The sequence below is a fragment of the Cherax quadricarinatus genome, chromosome 4 (genome assembly GCF_038502225.1).
Source record: "Cherax quadricarinatus isolate ZL_2023a chromosome 4, ASM3850222v1, whole genome shotgun sequence".
Classification (NCBI taxonomy): domain Eukaryota; kingdom Metazoa; phylum Arthropoda; class Malacostraca; order Decapoda; family Parastacidae; genus Cherax; species Cherax quadricarinatus.
Window position 1 is genome coordinate 20,255,061 of NC_091295.1, and position 19,334 is coordinate 20,274,394.

At 42.8% G+C, this 19,334-nt stretch overlaps 3 protein-coding genes across 10 annotated transcripts in view; 1 reads left to right on the plus strand and 2 right to left on the minus strand.

Annotated features, from left to right (window-relative positions):
• Positions 1-19,334, plus strand: part of LOC128706475 (patched domain-containing protein 3-like) — a 65,698-nt gene that overhangs the window by 41,583 nt on the left and 4,781 nt on the right. The window lies entirely within an intron of this gene.
• Positions 1-19,334, minus strand: part of LOC128684174 (patched domain-containing protein 3-like) — a 167,339-nt gene that overhangs the window by 19,002 nt on the left and 129,003 nt on the right. Inside the window, exon 4 of one of the 7 annotated variants that reach the window (XM_053770308.2) lies at positions 9,099-9,237. The exons of the other annotated variants lie outside the window; for them this stretch is intronic. Coding sequence (XP_053626283.1) covers positions 9,230-9,237 — 8 coding nt within the window. The 3' untranslated portion in view covers positions 9,099-9,229. Of the gene's footprint in view, positions 1-9,098; positions 9,238-19,334 lie in introns of those variants that run through there. 7 annotated transcript variants of the gene reach the window in all.
• LOC128684176 (52 kDa repressor of the inhibitor of the protein kinase-like) lies at positions 6,661-9,228 on the minus strand. The gene is made up of 2 exons (XM_053770316.2): positions 8,316-9,228; positions 6,661-8,214 (listed from the first exon to the last, which is right to left on the minus strand). The coding sequence occupies exons 1-2, from the start codon at positions 9,226-9,228 to the stop codon at positions 6,824-6,826; spliced, it is 2,304 nt and encodes a 767-aa protein (XP_053626291.2). The 3' UTR covers positions 6,661-6,823.

A 19,334-nucleotide genomic window follows, 5' to 3' on the forward strand; every position in this document is an offset into this window, starting at 1 on the left:
ACAAGATAAAATATGGAAGTTAAGGTAGCAAAAGAATAAAAAAAGTAGAAAAAAAAATATGAGGTAGTTGGTACTAGTTAGCAAAAGATAGTTAAGGGCCTTGAACAATAATATAATTGAAAAATACACTAATTGCACACACAATATAGTCACTAAGATATGAAAACAATCTTAGAGTAGGAATTATAATACAAACTTATAATATAAAAATACAAATTGAAATGGTACTTGCAATTGCACTAGAGTCTGGTATAGGTTGTTGACAAGATCAAGATTATAACTAGATTTAAATTGACAAAATATAATTCACAATTAAAGTACCAAAAGAATAATAGTAAAAAAATAACAAGGGTAATGTCTTGGTTATAATGTGATAGTAAGATGGTAGACAGGTTGACAGGTACACAGGTACAAAGGATAATATAAAGGTTGGAGTTGAATATACAAACTTGAAAATTTGGCAACAAAATGTTATGGGAAGTATAAAATAATGTTTAATGTTCAAAAGTAAAATTGACTGGTAGTAAATATGGTGTTTAATAAAAGTTTAGTAAGTAATGAATAATAATAATAATAATAATAATAATAATAATAATAATAATCACCGAGTCTCATTAAATGCCATATATTACGTTAATATAAACATTTTCATTAATCCAGCTATGATATTTTTTCAAAATTATATAATGAACACAATACGTAACATATAAAGATGATAAATACACCCCACAGTAGAATAAATTAACATAAATATGAGATGTCCTAGGTAGTAGGTTGGTAAACAGCAACCACTCAGGGAGGTACTACCGTCCTGCCAAGTGAGTGTACAACGAAAACCCGTAATTGTTTTACATGATGGAAGGAATGCTGGTGTCTTGTCTGTCTCATAAACATGCAAGATTTCAGGTATGTCTTGCTACTTCTACTTGCACTTAGGTCACACTACACGTACATGTTCAAGCATATACACCTACCATCCGACTTACGACCGAGTTCGGTTCCGAGAAACCGGTCGTAAGTCGAAATGGTCGTAAGTCGAACTTTACTACTGAATATCAACAAAACATTTTTGTAATGACTTTATTTTATTGTTTTATTTTGGTATTTCATGTTTTACTTTACTTTTTATGCTGTAAGTACTGTATTTTATACTGTAAGGTTTAGGATAAACACTGTGTACAACACAAATAGTTGTTTATTTCCCAGGAATTTGGCATAAAAAACACTGTCGTAAGTCGAGTGGTCGTAAGTTAAGCAGGTCATAAGTCGGATGGTAGGTGTATATACACACACCTCTCTGGGTATTCTTCTATTTTCTTTCTAGTTCTTGTTCTTGTTTATTTCCTCTTATCTCCATGGGGAAGTGGAACAGAATTCTTCCTCCGTAAGCCATGCGTGTTGTAAGAGGCGACTAAAATGCCGGGAGCAAGGGGCTAGTAACCCCTTCTCCCGTATAAATTACTAAATTTAAAAGAGAAACTTTCGTTTTTCTTTTTGGGCCACCCTGCCTTGGTGGGATACGGCCGGTGTGTTGAAAGAAAGAAGAAATATGAGATGTGGTAGCCAGACAACTTGTACGAGTGACGGCAAGAATAATGTTTTCTCTAGTCCAACATAAGAGAAAATGTGTTACTGGGGTAACTGTAGAAAATGATTCCTTTCGTTTGCCTTCACTCAGAACATCATTTCTTCTAAAAACGGTTTTACATGAGAATGGGAGTGTTCCTCTTTATTTATTCTACCTTACCAACATAGAGACAACTTGTACACTATGTAACTTGCACACAAACCAGGCGTGTTTGCCTCGTTTGTTTACAAAATTCGAGTACGCCTGGTTTGTTTACACAACTCCGTGAGTGTCCTCTCTCATGTACTCATTCTCTCTTTCATTTATTCGCTTTATCTCGTTTACTCACCTCTGAAACTACATTAACCCTTTCAGGGTCCGTCCCGTAGATCTACGGCTTTACGTTCAGGGTCCAAACCGTAGATCTACGTCATGAGCTCAGCTCACTCTGATAAACTGTGAGTGGTACATTTGAGCCTAGATATGAGAGAATACATCTATGTGGTATGTGTGCACTACATACAACAGATCCTGCAGTACACTGTGTATAATGAGAGAAAAAAAACTGAAATCATGATATTTCGATTAAAACAGCGACTTTGCAGTGTTTTTTCGTATGTTTTTTATAGTTGTATTTGCGATTTCTTGGTCTCATTTGATAGAATGGAAGACATATTACAGAAATAGAGATGATTCTGATTGGTTTTAGCACTGAAAATGGCTTGAAACTGAGCTCAAAGTAGCAGAATGTTAAATTTTTGCCGATATTCAAGAGTAAACAAACGACCTCACACGTCTAATACACGCCAGCTGGTGGGTCTAATATGCATTCACAAATATGGTGATGATATTTATACAATTATTACAGTATTGCATAACAGTAAATCTTCTATTTTTTGGTGTGAATAAAAATTCATTGTGTGAATAAAAAATCAAAATGGAATTTATTTGTAAAGCCTCAAAACATAACTAATGAACAGAGGAAATGTTAGTTTAGTTCCAGGAATACCTATATTGTTTATTCTGGACCCTATTTTGAAATTGGAATATTTTGAACTTTGTGTTAAATTGGCCAAATTAACAATTTCCGATCACTTTAATTTGTAGTTGAAACAGTTGACTTGGCGATTTCTTGTGCTCAATCGATAGAATAGAAGTAATACTAGTGAAATAGCTAAGAATTTGGTTGACTGGAATAATGCAATTGGCCTAAAATGGGAGTCAAAGTCGGCAAAATCGCCGATTCATAAATATCGCTGACACATCAAAATTCGTGAGCATAATTTTGTCAATTTTCCATCAAATTTCGTACTTTTTGTTTTATTACCTTCACAAAAAGATTCTCTACCATTTCATAAGAAAAAATAATTTTTTTTTCTTTTAAATTCTTGGACACTGGTGCACCACTTCAGATTTGGACCTTGGACCCTGAAGGGGTTAAGATTACAAATATTTTAAGTAATGAGTGAACTGTACATGCATTTTATAGCTCTGGGACACTTAAATGTCATAGAATATTATGTGGGTGGGGTGGCCTGGTATGGTAGCCCGGCTGGCTACCATACATACCACACTTTGATTTCTTACAATATTATTATTATAATCAAAAAGAAGCGCTAAGCCACAAGGGCTATACAGCGCTGCAGGGTAGGGAAGGAAGCGAGGGTATTGGATGGCAGAAGGGAGAAGGGATGATCAGTAGGTTACAGAAAACGGCGGGGCAGGGGATAGTACGGGGGTAGAGGGTAGCAAGAGATTGAAGTAGAAAGGGCTGAAGGTATCAGAATTTGTGAAGTAAGTCAGTTGTTGTCAAAAAGTCAATGAGAGAGTCCGGATGAAAGGTGGGTCCATCAGCGAGAAGGGAAGGTAAAGAGAGAGCAGTGGAGCGAAGACGACGACGGAGGTAAATTCTGCGTGCTCGTTGATAAAGTAGGCAGTCCAACAGAATGTGGCTGACTGATAATGGAGCTTGGCAATTCTCACAGAGAGGAGCAGGGCGCCTCTCCATGAGATATCCATGAGTAAGACGAGTATGGCCAATGCGAAGACGGGAGAGAGTAGTCTCCCAACCTCGACACTGGTGATAAGAAGACGGCCAGTAACCTATACTTGGTTTAATAGATTGAAGTTTGTTGCCGAGCATAGCAGACCAACGGTGTTGCCAACGGGTGTGAAGGTGGGAAGATATTGCAGCAAAATAGTCCGTAAATGGAATACCTCTATATGAAACTGGTAGGTCATGTACTGCTGACCGCGCAGCAGTGTCTGCCTGTTCATTGCCCTGTACGTCAACATGACCAGGGACCCAACAAAAAACAATATCTTTATGCTTGGTAAAGATGCGGCGTAGCCAAAGTGAGGGGTGAGGTGTATCAAATTTCTGTATAGCCTGTAAAGCACTAAGGGAGTCTGAGACAACCACAAATCATGACACAGGCATAGATGCAATACGGATAAGTGCTGCAAGGATGGCATACAATTCAGCAGTAAAAATACTAGCCGAAGATAGTAAATGCCCTCGTACGACGCTGTCCGGAAACACTGCTGTGAATCCTACGCCGTCAGAAGACTTAGAGCCATCTGTGTACACAGCAATGGCATGAGAATGAGAGTGAAAGTGGTCAAGAAAAAGAGAGCGGGAAGCGACCGTAGACAGTTGGGCTTTCGAGCAAGGGAGAGAGAGAGAACAGACTCGAACAGCTGGAACTTCCCAGGGAGGTAGGGAAAAGTGAGATGCTACATGAACATCAGGCGCGGATCTAGGAACAAAGTTTGGGGGGGGGCCCGACGGCAGAATTTTCGGTTGTTTAAAGAGCATTAGCATTACCGTTTCTCCACTAACAGGATTCTTATTTGTTAATTACTGGCGGACTGACCTAAATGAATGGGCATAACCATCTGCTCTAGGTGCCAGTGTTTCTCTTCGGATCCAAATGAGAGGGCCGATTTTTCTGAGAAAAAAAAAAAAACACTGACCTTACAATGTGAGGAATTTTGTATCTTATTAAAACTTTATTGAAAGTAAGAATTTAATAGCTAGAGACTTTTACATTAGACATTAACTTAAATGTGGAATATATATATATATATATATATATATATATATATATATATATATATATATATATATATATATATATATATACACAGGAGGGCCCCACTTATACGGCTGGTTAGGTTCCAGGCTACCGCCGTAAAGCGGAAACCGCCGTAAAGTGGATCACCCTTTTTTTCCACTTACAAATGCATACAAACACTAGGTAACAATTTTACACTAACATATATTAAGTTAGCAATAGAACCAGGCATCAAAAAACAATAAAAAAGTACAATACACACATAGTGCACTCATTACTTACCTTAAAATATTTATCGTCTTAATCTAGGGTGAGACAAGAAGTATTTATTGTAAGAAATCAAGTGTGGTATGTATGGTAGTCAGCCAGGCTACCATACCAGGCCACCCTACCCACACATACAATTCTATGATATTTAAGCATCCCAGAGCGATAAAATGTATATACAGTTCACTCATTACTTACCTTAAAATATAGGGTGAGATGAATAGTATTTATTGTAAAAAATCAAGTGTGGTATGTATGGTAGTCAGCCGGGCTACCATACCAGGCCAACCCACCTACACATAATATTCTATTACATTTAAGCATCCCAGAGCGATAAAATGTATATACAGTTCACTCATTACTTACCTTAAAATATTTGTAGTCTTAATGTAGGGTCAGGAGTAAGTAAATGAGATAAAACGAATAAATGAGAGAGAGAAAGAATGAGTGCATGAGAGAGTACAGGCACAGAGTTATGTAAACAAACCAGGCGAAGGTAAGTTTTGTAAACAAAGTGTACACGTCTGGTTTGTGTACAAGTTACATTGTGTACAGGTTGTCTCTACATTGATACGGTAGAATAAATAAAGAAGAGCACTCCCATTCTCATGTAACATCATTTTGAGAAGAAATGAAGCTCTGAGTGAAGGTAATGGAAATAAGTCACTCTGACTTTTTTGGGTTATCCTAGGTTCTCTACACATATGTTGTTATGTATGATAATCTATGTAACTGTATTTGTGTATACATGAATAAACTTACATACATACGAAAGGAATAATTTTCTACAGTTACCCCCAGTAACACATTTTCTCTTATGTTAGATTAGAGAAAATGTTATTCTTGGCATCACTTGTACAAGTTATCTGGCTACCACATCTCATATTTATGTTTATTTATTCTATTGTGGGGTGTATTTATCATCTTTTTATGTTACGTATTGTGTTTATTATATAATTTTGAAAAAAATATAATGGATGGATTAATGAAAATGTGTATATTAACGTAATATACAACATTTAATGAGACTCGGTGATTATTATTATTATTATTATTATCATCATTTCTAATATGGCGTCACTTGTGCAAGTCGTCTGCTACCACATCTCATATTTATGTTTATTTATTCTATTGTGGGGTGTATTTATCATCTTTTTATGTTATGTATCGTGTTTATTATATAATTTTGAAAAAATATCATAGATGGATTAATGAAAATGTGTATTTAACGTAATATACGACATTTAAATGAGACTCGATAATTATTATAATCATTACTAATATGACGTCTGGAGACATAAGACACTCTTACTGATTTTAATGTGTACCTGCATGCCAGCACAGTATGTAAGTTTATTTAAGTACAGGTATACATAAGTATAATTATCAGAGTATATATAAAATATGAAATAACTTTTAAAAACATTTGAAATTTTGGAGTTTCCAGACAAAATGGAGAGACTTAGTGCTTACTGAGCTCACGAAGAATGTAAACAAACAGGGTGGGGCGCGGTGACCGTATTACAAAGTCAGGTGGGGGGAGCCGTATAGCGAGTTTTGGTCATAATTTGAAATGACCGTATTAGCGGAACGCCGTAAAGTGAAACGCCATAAAGCGGGGCCCTCCTGTATATATATATATACATATATATATATATATATATATATATATATATATATATATATATATATATATATATATATATATATATATATATATATATATATATATACCTGCTTAAGACAGTAAGCATTATACTTTATAATATTACCTATAATAGTAGCCTTAAAAGTAACATGCAAAAGTTATTACACTGAAAGGATTAATCACACTGCAGCCTAAGCAAAGAGAAGACGGCGGTTCCTTTCCGTAAACTTGTTGATCACACGATCAACAGGAACATATACATCGTTATGGACGGCGAGTAGTGCGAGGCCGTTGAGGCGATCCTGACCTATGGTTCTCCTCAAGTATGTCTTCAGACGTTTCAGGGCTGAGAACGATCGTTCGGCTTCTGCATTTGAGACTGGCAGGGTCAGTAGGATGGTAAGGAGCTTCGCGATGTTCGGAAACATATGGGCCCCCGGCCTCGGCGTATTCCTTTGCTTTCTTGACAGATTCGAAGGCCGGAGCGGAACATGTCCACCGCTGTGTTTCCGTCTGCACGAGCAAAAGTGACTCAACGTCACTTTCATAGAGTTTAGTGGCTTTAAGAACAGCATCCACGTTTGCTTTTGAGCCCCTGAGCAGCTCCTTCAATCGGAGAGCAACGGGCACAGTGTCATCATCAAATCTGCTCTTCAACTCAGCGATCACATGGTCAACGAACGGAATATACACCGAGCGCCGATAGTACTCCTCAGCAGATGCCGCTGGGACATTCGCGCATTGTGTCTGTCGTGCACAGACTCTGGGAATAGGGACGTCATCGTGAGCTGAGCCCACTTCAACTAGAAGATCTTTGGCTTTCACGAACACAGCGTGGAAGTACTCCTCGGCATCCGCTCTAAATTTGGAGAATAGAGTCCCGATTTCACGAATCAGTGCGTACACACATACCAGGTCACCTTCCTTTTTCTGTAGGGTTCTGCTTGGCTGAAGCATGTGTGCCAAAACGGACTCGGCCACAACCAACCCAACGAGAAAGCGGGGGTCCCGAATCTCAGCGAGTAGGAGTCCGGCGTTGGCATCCAACTTCATCTCATCCTCCAGAAAAATAGCGATGAGAGGCAGAAACTCGATGAACACGAGGACAGCATCGTGCCGCTCAACCCATCTGGTGGGGCACAGGGGCACCAGCTTTTCCCGCTTGGCTGAGGATAGCTTCACGAGTTTGGTAAACCGAAGCGTCCGCATGTTGCTGGAATGGATGAAGTTGTACACCTCGTTCAGCGTCTGGAGGGTGAGTTTGACTTCTTTGACATCACAGGCCTTAGTCAGCACCAGGTTCAGTCGGTGACTGAAACAGTGGATCGGTTTCACCAGGGGGTATTGCTGCATGATGATGGCGGCACAACCTCTGAACTTCCCCATCATGGCACTCGCTCCGTCGAAGCCTAGCCCTCGGCATTTTGACATCTCCAAGCTGAGGCCCTCGACGGCGTGGATGAGCAGTTGGGCCAGGCCTTCACCAGTGAGGTCATGGGCATGAACGAAAGCGAGGAAATCCTCCTTGACATCTTCTTTGACGTGTCGAATGATGATGGTTGCTTGTTCCTTCCCTGAGACGTCAGTGGTCTCATCCATTAGCACTGCATATACCCCCGACACTCCTGCCAAGATCTCCTCCTGCACCAATATACCTGCAAAGCGAAATAGGTCTCAGTAACATCTGCCCTCAGCATGTATTTTACTCGAGGAATAAGAGAGCTATTTTATGGTGTGACTTCCATGTGTGACCCACCTGTGATATTGATCAACTCGTTCTGAATGGTCTTGCTGATGAGGGTGGAAATCCTGGTCCGGCTGACAGAGCTGGTGAGGAGGTGGGTGAGGTCGGAATCTCCTCCCTGGGCTCGATAACGTAGCAGCGCTCTAAAGACTCCCTCTCCGGTCTTGCTCAGAACAGAGAGGTCCAATGGACCGTCATCCCGATGTCCACGGAGGGGCAGCATATTTCGTCCGCAGAAGAGGATGGTCTCAATGACTGGAACCAGCAGGCGCCGGTTGGTTTCTACCTGCTCCTTCCTCTTCGAGTGTAGCATAGTGTCCACAGCCCTCGTCGGGTTTCGTACAGTGTCGACAAACCCCTCAATTTTCGACATAGCCGCCGCATGATATCCGCACGCGTTGTGGTTGTTGAGCACTTCGGTGGCCTTTCTGTATTTGCACATTGGTTTTAACACCAAGATGCCCAGCCTCTGGTCTCCAAGTCTGCCTGTGTCCCCGCCGAACACAACACAGGCTATGCAGTATCCACCCTTGTTCAGCTGTGAGTATTTTAGCCAGGGGTATGTGGAGCACCAGCTTGGCTGGAATCGCCTTCTATGACCACCTACGTCGCAGAGGGGTAGCGATTCAGCAGACGGGGCCTTCTGATAGATTATGGCCATTATCTTGGCGTCTGTAGCCACTTTGTTTCCAATGAAGCTCGCAACGTCAACTAGAGCTGCAGGCAGTGTCAGTGTGCCAGGAGTAGAAGAGAGCTCCTCGTCCTCATGCTCCTTAACGGCAACGTCAGCTTCGACAGCTGTTGATGTTGAAGTGCCTGGATGTTTCTCGGGCTCATTGCTGTCATGGTCACCATCATCACTCTTCTGGATCACTTTTGTCTTGAAGAACGAGGTGATCTTCCTCTCACTCCCGGCTCGCTTCATGTTACACTCCTTGTGAGAATGAGAAGGAATTAACTCAACAAAGCTTTACCTATTTTCACTGAAACAATAAAATTGAAACTGGCATCCTTCAGAGTGATGAAAAAAAAAGATAGTCCTTTACTGATAGCTGTCGTTGTAAGTTGTTACCGTTTTGTGGCTGCTGCCGTTAAGTAACTAAGTAACAGTCAAGTCAAACTATATAACGAAAAAAATATGAAAAGGGTAAAAATGGAAATACAGTACCAACGATAATAAATAAGTTAGTACAAACTTTCACTGCCAGTTTGATTCGAATACTATATCTCACAGAATTTTCTGTTGTTTTCAATAGTGGTCTCAACACTTTTGTAGCTTGAATAGTGAGATAATATCTCGCTATTCAAGCTACACATACTGACTCACTGCGAGCCGGGCACGAACCAGGACGAGAGGGTAAGGGTTCATGAACCATTCAGTGACCTTACTGCACCAGGTAAAGGGGCCAGGGCAAGATTAATACATTAGGCTATTGTGTTTATGCCTGTTTTGGGGCCTTGTGGGACAGTGCCAGAGTGGAGTGGGTTGGAGCCTTGGAGCTATGCCTACGGTAGCCTACCGTGAAAGAGTATAATAATAATAATAATAATAATAATAATAATAATAATGATTGTTATTTTTATTAGGCTAAGTTTCAACATATTTACCCATATCTCTGAGATATGGGTAAATATGTTGAAACTTAGCCTAATAAAAATAACTTATTATTATTATCATTATTATTATTATTATTATTATTATACTCTTTCACGGTAGGCTACCGCAGGCATAGCTCCAAGGCTCCAACCCACTCCACTCTGGCACTGTCCCACAAGGCCCCAAAACAGGCATAAACACAATAGCCTAATGTATTAATCTTGCCCTGGCCCCTTTACCTGGTGCAGTAAGGTCACTGAATGGTTCATGAACCCTTACCCTCTCGTCCTGGTTCGTGCCCGGCTCGCAGTGAGTCAGTATGTGTGTTGGAGCCTTGAAATACCGGGGGACGGTGACTCACCGTCACGGGGTCACGCCACATCAGCCGTCTGATGTTACCATGTGCTCTCAACATGCAACACTGCTTGACGCTCGCTGAGGCTGAGCCTCGCTCTCTCAGAGCCTGCCTGCCTCTCTGGGTGTTATGCCAAATTTCTTTCAAGTTAGGACATTTCCACGATTTATTTTGCCACATCTCATTATTCTCAGCATCAATACAGCTCCAAAATGTTTATTATAAGTATCCAACCTTAAAAAGCATTTTTGTATTGTTATGGAGCTAGAGGTATTAGTGGTCTGTAAACTTGCAAAGTTGCAAAACAAATTTAAATGCATCCCAAAGCAGTGGCATAACTACGGGGAGCCTGGGGGGTCTGCCCCCCTCTCCCTCACTAGAGCTGTGGGCCCCCCCCCCACTTGAAAAGGAGTATCTGCATAGTTTTGTGTCTAGAAAAGTAAATATATAAATAAATATGTATATATATGTAAATAAATATATATATATATAAATATATATATATATATATATATATATATATATACAGTGGACCCCCGGTTAACGATTTTAATCCGTGCAAGAGGGGTAATTGTTATGCGAAATAATCGTTATGTGAATGAATTTTCCCCATAAGAAATAATGGAAATAAAATTAATCCGTGCAAGACACCCAAAAGTATGAAAAAAAATTTTTTTTTACCACATGAAATATTAATTTTAATACACACAAACTGAAAAAGGCATGCACACTTACATGACACTTACTTTTATTGAAGATCTGGTGATGATTGATGGGATGGGAGGAGGGGAGAGCATTATCTTCTTACTGTTTAGAAGGGGAATCCCCTTCCATTAGGACTTGAGGTAGTAAGTCCTTTTCTGGGGTTACTTCCCTTCTTCTTTTAATGCCACTAGGGCCAGCTTCAGAGTCACTGGACTTCTTTCGCACAAGATATCTGTCCATAGTGGCCTGTACCTCTCGTTCCTTTATCACTTCCCTAAAGTGTTTCACAACATTGTCAGTGTACAGGTTGCCAACACGGCTTGCAATAGCTGTGTGAGGGTGATTTTCATCCATGAAGGTTTGCACTTCAAGCCACTTTGCACAGATTTCCTTTATCTTTGTAGTAGGCAACTTCTTCAATTTCTCTCTCCCCTCCTCTGAACCAGTTTCCCCAGGTCTGGCCTCTTGCTCTTGAAGTTGATCTATCAGCTCATCAGTGGTTAGTTCTTCATTGTCCTCCTCCACCAACTCTTCCACATCCTCCCCACTAACCTCCAACCCCAAGGACTTTCCCAATGCCACAATGGATTCCTCAACTGGCACAGGATTCTCAGGGTTAGCCTCAAACCCTTCAAAATCCCTTTTGTCTACACATTCTGGCCACAGTTTCTTCCAAGCAGAGTTCAAGGTCCTCTTAGTCACTTCCTCCCAAGCCTTACCTATAAGGTTTACACAATTGAGGATATTAAAGTGATCTCTCCAAAACTCTCTTAGAGTCAGTTGAGTTTCTGAGGTCATTACAAAGCACCTTTCAAACAGAGCTTTTGTGTACAGTTTCTTGAAGTTGGAAATAACCTGCTGGTCCATGGGCTGCAGGAGAGGAGTGGTATTAGGAGGCAAAAACTTCACCTTAATGAAGCTCATGTCCCCATAAAGTCGCTCTGCCACGTCTGTAGGATGACCAGGGGCATTGTCTAACACCAGGAGGCACTTAAGTTCTAATTTCTTTTCAGTTAGGTAATCTTTCACATTGGGGGCAAATGCATGGTGTAACCAGTTATAGAAAAATTCCCTAGTGACCCATGCCTTACTGTTTGCCCTCCACAGCACACACAAATTATCCTTGAGGACATTCTTTTGCCTGAACGCTCTGGGAGTTTCAGAGTGATACACTAATAAAGGCTTCACTTTGCAATCACCAGTAGCATTGGCACACATGAGAAGAGTAAGCCTGTCTTTCATAGGCTTATGTCCTGGGAGTGCCTTTTCCTCCTGAGTAATGTAGGTCCTGCTTGGCATTTTCTTCCAGAACAGGCCTGTTTCATCACAATTAAACACTTGTTCAGGTTTCAGTCCTTCAGTTTCTATGTACTCCTTGAATTCCTGCACATATTTTTCAGCCGCTTTGTGGTCCGAACTGGCAGCCTCACCATGCCTTATCACACTATGGATGCCACTACGCTTCTTAAATCTCTCAAACCAACCTTTGCTGGCCTTAAATTCACTCACATCATCACTAGTTGCAGGCATTTTTTTAATTAAATCGTCATGCAACTTCCTAGCCTTTTCACATATGATCGCTTGAGAGACGCTATCTCCTGCTAGCTGTTTTTCATTTATCCACACCAATAAGAGTCTCTCAACATCTTCCATCACTTGCGATCTTTGTTTCGAAAACACAGTTAAACCTTTGGCAAGAACAGCTTCCTTGATTGTCTTTTTGGTGCCCACAATAGTAGCGATGGTTGATTGGGGTTTCTTGTACAACTTGACTAGGTCGGCGATACGCACTCCACTTTCATACTTATCAATGATCTCTTTCTTCATTTCAATGGGTATTCTTACCCTTATTGGTGTACGGTTGGCACTAGAAGCTTTCTTGGGGCCCATGGTCACTTATTTTCCAGAAACAGCACCGAAAACACTGTAATAATACGAAATATTCCGAGTGTATGCTTGGATGTTAGCGCGGAGGCTGGCTGGTAAACAATGGCACGGGCGGCACATGTGAGGCTGGCTGAGGGCGCACATTGGACGCGTCTCGGACGAAAATCGGTGAGCGGGTTTTTAATCGGTATGCGCGGCAAAAATTTTGCGATTAAAGTACGCGGTATGCGAAATAATCGCTAAGTGATGCCATCGTTATGCGGGGGTCCACTGTATATATATATATATATATATATATCGGCTTTAAAATCTCAAATAATTCGGGAGAGCATGCCCCCGCCATGTAAAGGATTGGCCCCTCCTTCCCCTCGCCCCAAAATGAAAACCCAGCTACGACACTGGGCCAAAGCCCAAAGAGAGCCAAAGGGGGGGGGGGCCCGGGCCCCCTGGGCCCCCCTTATATCCGCGCCTGATGAACATAGAAAGGGGGTAATCGAAGAGAAGACAAGAGCGAATGAAGGCGAAGAGAGAAGGGACGGAGTAAACAGGGGCGGCGAACAAATAAAGAATGTCTACTAATATCAGTGACCATTCTATAAATGGAAGGATTGTGGAGATCATGAGAGCGTACATAGTAGCGAAGGCAATGGGCATCACGGCGATCGCATAAGGATGGAACGTTTGCTTCTGCATAGAGGCTCTCGACAGGGGAAGAGCGAAAAGCACCAAGGCATAAACGTAATCCTTGGTGATGAATGGGGTTAAGGGTAGAGAGAGTAGCAGGAGATGCCGCTGAATAGATCTGGTCACCATAATCAAGTTTCGATAAAATAAGGGTGGAATGTAGGCGAAGGAGGGTTCGACGATCAGCTCCCCATGAAAGATGAGCAAGGGTTTTAAGAAGGTTCAGCCGGCTGTGACAAGTTGCCTTCAGAGAGGTAATGTGAGGTTTCCAGGATAACCTACGATCAAAGAGGAGGCCCAGAAACTTGACTGTATCACGTTCAGGGATACGGGAGCCATAGAGGTACAAAGGATGATCGGAGATGACAGAGCGTCTAGTGAAAGTAATTTGGTGGGTTTTAGTGCTGGAAAATTTAAACCCACGTGTGGTGGCCCAATTGGAAACACGGTCGACTGCATGCTGGAGAGAAACTGTAATGAGGTGACAGTCAGCGCCTGCACAGGCAATAGCGAAGTCATCAACATAGAGTGATGACCAAATATTTGATGGAAGACTAGAGACCAAATCATTAATAGCAAGGAGAAAAAGTGTTGTGCTCAGAACACATCCCTGGGGGATACCTTCAGCTTGGATAAAGTCCGGGGAGAGCACATTATTAACCCGAACACGGAAATGCCTGTCAGTTAAAAAGTTCTTAAGGAAGGATGGTAGATTGCCTCGAAGGCCTAAGGAGTGGGCTTGGGCTAAAATATTATATCTCCAAGTTGTGTCATATGCCTTCTCAAGGTCAAAAAATATGGCAATAACCGAGTGGTTATTCGCAAAGGCATTACGAACATACGTATCCAAGCATAGTAAGGGGTCTATGGTAGAACGTCCCTTACGAAAGCCATATTGATGAGTGGAGAGACTGTTGTGTGTCTCTAAATACCACACTAAACGTCTATTTACTAGGCGTTCCATCACTTTGCAAACTGCACTGGCAAGAGCAATGGGACGATAGTGGGAGGTTTCATGTCCAGTAGTGCCTGGTTTGCGGAAAGTGAGAACAATGACGGATTTCCACAGCTGTGGAAGAACTCCTTGTGACCAAATAAGATTGTAAAGGCGTAATAGGACTGCAAGGGCTGACTGATGTAAATGTTGTAGCATACGAATATGAATGTCGTCGGGCCCAGCTGCCGATGATCGGCAAGCTGAGAGTGTTGCCTCCAGTTCTTGAAGTGTAAAAGGCACATTATACTGTTCTTCTCTGAGAGAAGAAAATTCCAAGGGTGCTAACTCTCTGGCAGACTTTGAGGAAAGAAATGAGGGGAATAGATGGAGTCCCTGAGAAATACGGACCAGATGATTGCCAATTTCATTGGCAACATCTAGTGGGTTTGCTATATCAACACCGGCAACCCGCAGAACAGGAGCCGGGTCAGGAGAATATTTACCACTCAGTTTTCGTACTTTTTTCCAGACTGCACTCATAGAGGAAGCAGAGGTGATGGTGGAGACAATCTCGCCAGCAAGTGCGTTTAGCGTCACGGATGACATGGCGAGCGATCGCACGCTTCTGCTTAAAATCAAGAAATCTCTCTGTGGTTCTATTGTACCGGTACCTGCCCCATGCAGTGCGTTTCAAACGTACTGCACAAGCACAAGCAGGAGACCACCAAGGCACGCATTTCTGAGAATGCCTGCCTGAAGTTTGGGGTATAGAATGAGAAGCTGCGGTTAAAACGGAGGACGAGAAGAGGTGTAAAAGCTCATCGATGGAGGACGAAGAAGGAACCTCTCTAAAAACAGTTAGGTGTGAGTAAAGGTTCCAATTTGCCTGATCAAATTGCCAGTGTGGGATGCGAAGAGGTGGTGAATATGAAGGGGAAGTAAGAATGATTGGGAAATGATCGCTGTCATGTAAGTCCGGGAGAACAGACCAAGTGAAGTCTAATGCGGCAGAGGAAGAGCAGACTGAGAGATCGATGCAAGAGAGAGTGTGAGTCCGAGGATCAAAATGGGTGTAAGTACCTGTATTTAAAACATGGAGGGGGTGGGTGGCAAGAAACGCCTCTAACTGAATGCCACGGGAATCACAGTGAGACCCCCCCCCCAGAGGAAATGGTGGGCACTAAAATCACCAAGTAACAGAATCGGTGGCAGTAATGACAAAACAAGAAAGGCAATATCCGGAATAGATAATGCCCGAGAAGGAGAGAGATATAAAGAACAGAGCGTATACCACCTATGCAAGTGGATACGGGCTGCTGTGTAATGCAGCGAAGTACGAACAAATATCTGATGGTACGGAATATCAGTGCGTAGAAGAAGGGCACTTTCATTAAAGGTCCCATCAGGAAAAGGATCTGAAGAATACAATAAATTATAGCCTGAGATGGGAGAGATAATAGCAGAGTGTAATTTTGGTTCCTGTAAGCAAACACCAACAGGGGAAAACTGGGAGAGTAACATCTGAAGCTCACCCCGATTACCCCTGAGGCCGCGTATATTCCACTGTAAATAGGCCATGATTGGCAATGATAAAGATACCTGAAATCCGCAGGTAAGGGTTCCTACGGACTAGAGGGGTTAGAAAAGTCCACATGCGGAGGCAGTGGAAAACTTTCAAGCAGTGAAGGAACGGTGCGCTGTGAAGAAAGGAGTTGCGCAGATGGAGGAGAGGAGAGAGAAGGAGCGGAGGGTGGATCAGTGTCCATTGATGGTTTGGTCTCTGCAATATATTCAGAGATTGCTTCAAGTGTTTCAGAATTCAGAGACGTCATATGGGAGACAATATTAGAAATGGTAGGGGGAGGATGAGTAAAGATTGGAACTGTATTGGACTGTACCAAGGTAGGGGGGGGCGAAAGGGTGGAGGGAACTGGAGAAGCATGGAAGGGGACAGAAGAGGCAGAAACCTGGGAGGTGGCAGAAGAGGAAGAAACTTGGGAGGGAACAGGGGAGGAAGGTACTGTACGAGGAGGAGGGTGAACCTCTACACTTGTAACAGAGCCAGTGAGAGGGGGAGAACCAGGTACAGAGACAGGGAAGGTAAAATGAGGAGGTGGAAGATGGGTAGGAGGTGTTAACGGACCTTTTTTTGACTTTTGAGAAGTAGAGGGACGATTGGGAGGAGGTGTCATACGAGATCTCATCGCTACTGAGGCTTGTGAGAGAGAACACGAAGAAGCGAGATCAGACTGAGGCGTTGAAGTAGGGACGTCTGAGCCGAGGACAGCAAAAGAATTAGATACAGGAGTGACTATGGGAGAGGTAACCACAGAGGTGGGTGCAGAAGATGGGATACCAGAAGTGGGGGGACGTTTTGAAACACGGGAATAAGAAACACGAGGTAGTCTCCCTTGGAGGTGGAGATGAGAAACTGCCATGGCATAAGGGAGACCTTCTGCCTCTTTGAGGTAACGGATTTCCTGCTCGTTTAGGTAGACTTGACAATGGCGAGAGTACGAAGGGTGAGCCTCATGACAATTAAGGCAAGAGGGAGGTCGATTGCAAGACGTATTAGAATGGTCATCGGCACCACAGACTGGGCATTCGGCGATAGATCTGCAATATTTCGCTGGATGGCCAAATTGCCAGCAATTTCTACACTGTTGCGGTGTAGGGATCGCCTTTCGAACTTGTAACCGATGTCCTGCTACATAAACTGAGGATGGGAGTTCACGGCTGTCAAAAGTTAAACGAGCCACATTGCTAGGGTATCGTCTCCGCCCGTGGGCAGGAAGAACGTAAGTGTCTACCTTGAGGATTGGGAGATCTTGGAGTTCCAGCTGTTCAAGAATGTCAGTGCCACATGTCTGGAAATTTTGTTGAACTATGGTATGGGGCAGAATGACGGTACCACTACAAGAATTGAGGGAATGATGTTTTTCAATAGTGACAGGAACAGTATCGATATGGGAAAGACGAGAAAGCTCATGAGCCTGGGTAGCATTCTGTACGGTGATGATGCACGTACCGCTCTTAAGAGCATGAAAAGAAATATCTTTACCAACATGGCGTAGGAGTGCCTTGCCAATACTGTGGTCAGAAAGATAGGCAGTAGAGGAAGTCGGTCGTAAAGTGAAGAATTTAGTCCATTGTGCAGTCTGAAACTGAGTGTGGAAAGGTAGTGAAGGACGTGTCAATCTTTTCTGAGAAGAACGAGAAGGTGGAGAAGTATCATCAGCAGGTAATTGTTGTTGGCGTTTAGGCGTGGGACCAGAGTTGGTCCGACGTGGAACGGGTCGGTGATTCGAAAATTGCCACACCGTAGAGGGAGAGGCTGGAAGCCTATTCAGAGGAGAGCGAAGGTCAGATAAATCGAAGGAGTCAGTCGAGGCCTCAGTACCTGAAGCGGGTGAGGAAACAGCACTGGCAAGAGGTACAGAGGCATGAGGAGTGGCCGAAGAGTGATCCAAAGACGAGGCGGGGTCAGAACGGGGTGCGGTATCAAGAAGGGGCCCGGGGGTAGCAGGTTCATGGACTAGGGCTGCCATGGTTAGGTTACTTCTTTCTTTTTGTTTTTAAGAAAAAAAAAGAAAGAAGAAAATAAAAATAAAAAAAAGAATAAAAAAAGGGGGGACCGGGGAGGGATAGTTCCTAGGAGGAATGAAAGGGCCAGAAATCTCCCTCCGCGCCCAAGAGGACCTCAGCACCGCAAGTAGCGCAGATGCAGCATGGAAGCTGTGCCATACCCTACCCATCATGCCAGTAAACCGGCAATCCGGGATAGCAACCTCACATCTGCCGAGCTACCTCGGTGGACAAAAGAGAGGGCGGCCGGAAATCCGCCACAAAGCATACCTCCTTCGGCCACCACCCCGGAATCCAAAAGGCGGCTTCCAGAGATACACCCGTCCGGAGAGGGATCGGGACATCCCCAGGCAATCCAGATTCCACGGCAAACTATGCCACCGCCAAGAACCTCAACAGAATGGGATGGACCCCGGTACCCTTTCCCCTACCTAGGAACTAGCGTGCCTGTGAAAAAAAAAAAAAAAAAAAAAAAAACCCAAAGGCCAAAAAGGAAGGGCAAAAGGGAGGGGTGGGGAGGAGGAGGAGGAAAGGAAAAAGGGGAGGATGGGATAGGGAACGGGGGATTGGGGGGTAATTAGGTTCGGTCTGAGGAAGGAGACCGACAGGTCTAATTCCTCAGACCAAGAGCCTCTTCACCACGCCAAGGAGCCCCCCTTGAAGAGGATTTCTTACAATAAATACTACTCATCTCACCCTAGATTAAGACTACAAATATTTTCAGGTAAGTAATGAGTGCACTATATGTGTATTTTACTTTTTTATTGTTTTTTAATGCCTAGTTCTATTGCTAACTTAATATATGTTAGTGTAAACTTGTTATCTAGTATTTCTCTGCATTTCTAAGTGGAAAACAGGGTGTTCCACTTTACAGGGATTTCCGCTTTACGGTGGTAGCCTGGTGCCTAACCTGCCGTATAAGTGGGGCCCTACTCTATCTGGAATGTTCAACTCTGGTAAATATTGAGTCAATACATCTCAGTTCACAATAGTACACTTCAGTTCCTCTTCCTATTTGTTGAGGCCCTTCTTGACGACTCTCCACTGCTCACCACAACATGCTGTAACACATCACCCTCCACAATCATGTTTGAAAGTTCAATAATATAGTACAGTATTTACTGGCAGCAATATCATTAGCATAATATTTTATGTATCATTTCTACCTCTTCCTCAGTGCCTTTCCTATTCACTTTTGCTGTCTGGTGTTCTGAATACTACCTACAGCAGGAGACAGAAATTTGCAGCAGTGTTTGGTGGCATCTATTTGCCTGAAGGAGG

Excerpts from the sequence above, each read along its gene's own strand:
- LOC128684176 (XM_053770316.2), bottom strand. The coding sequence starts at position 9,228 with ATGAAGCGAGCCGGGAGTGAGAGGAAGATCACCTCGTTCTTCAAGACA. Across the intron at positions 8,215-8,315 it reads CGAGTTGATCAATATCACAG|GTATATTGGTGCAGGAGGAG; the intron begins GTGGGTCACACA and ends TTCGCTTTGCAG.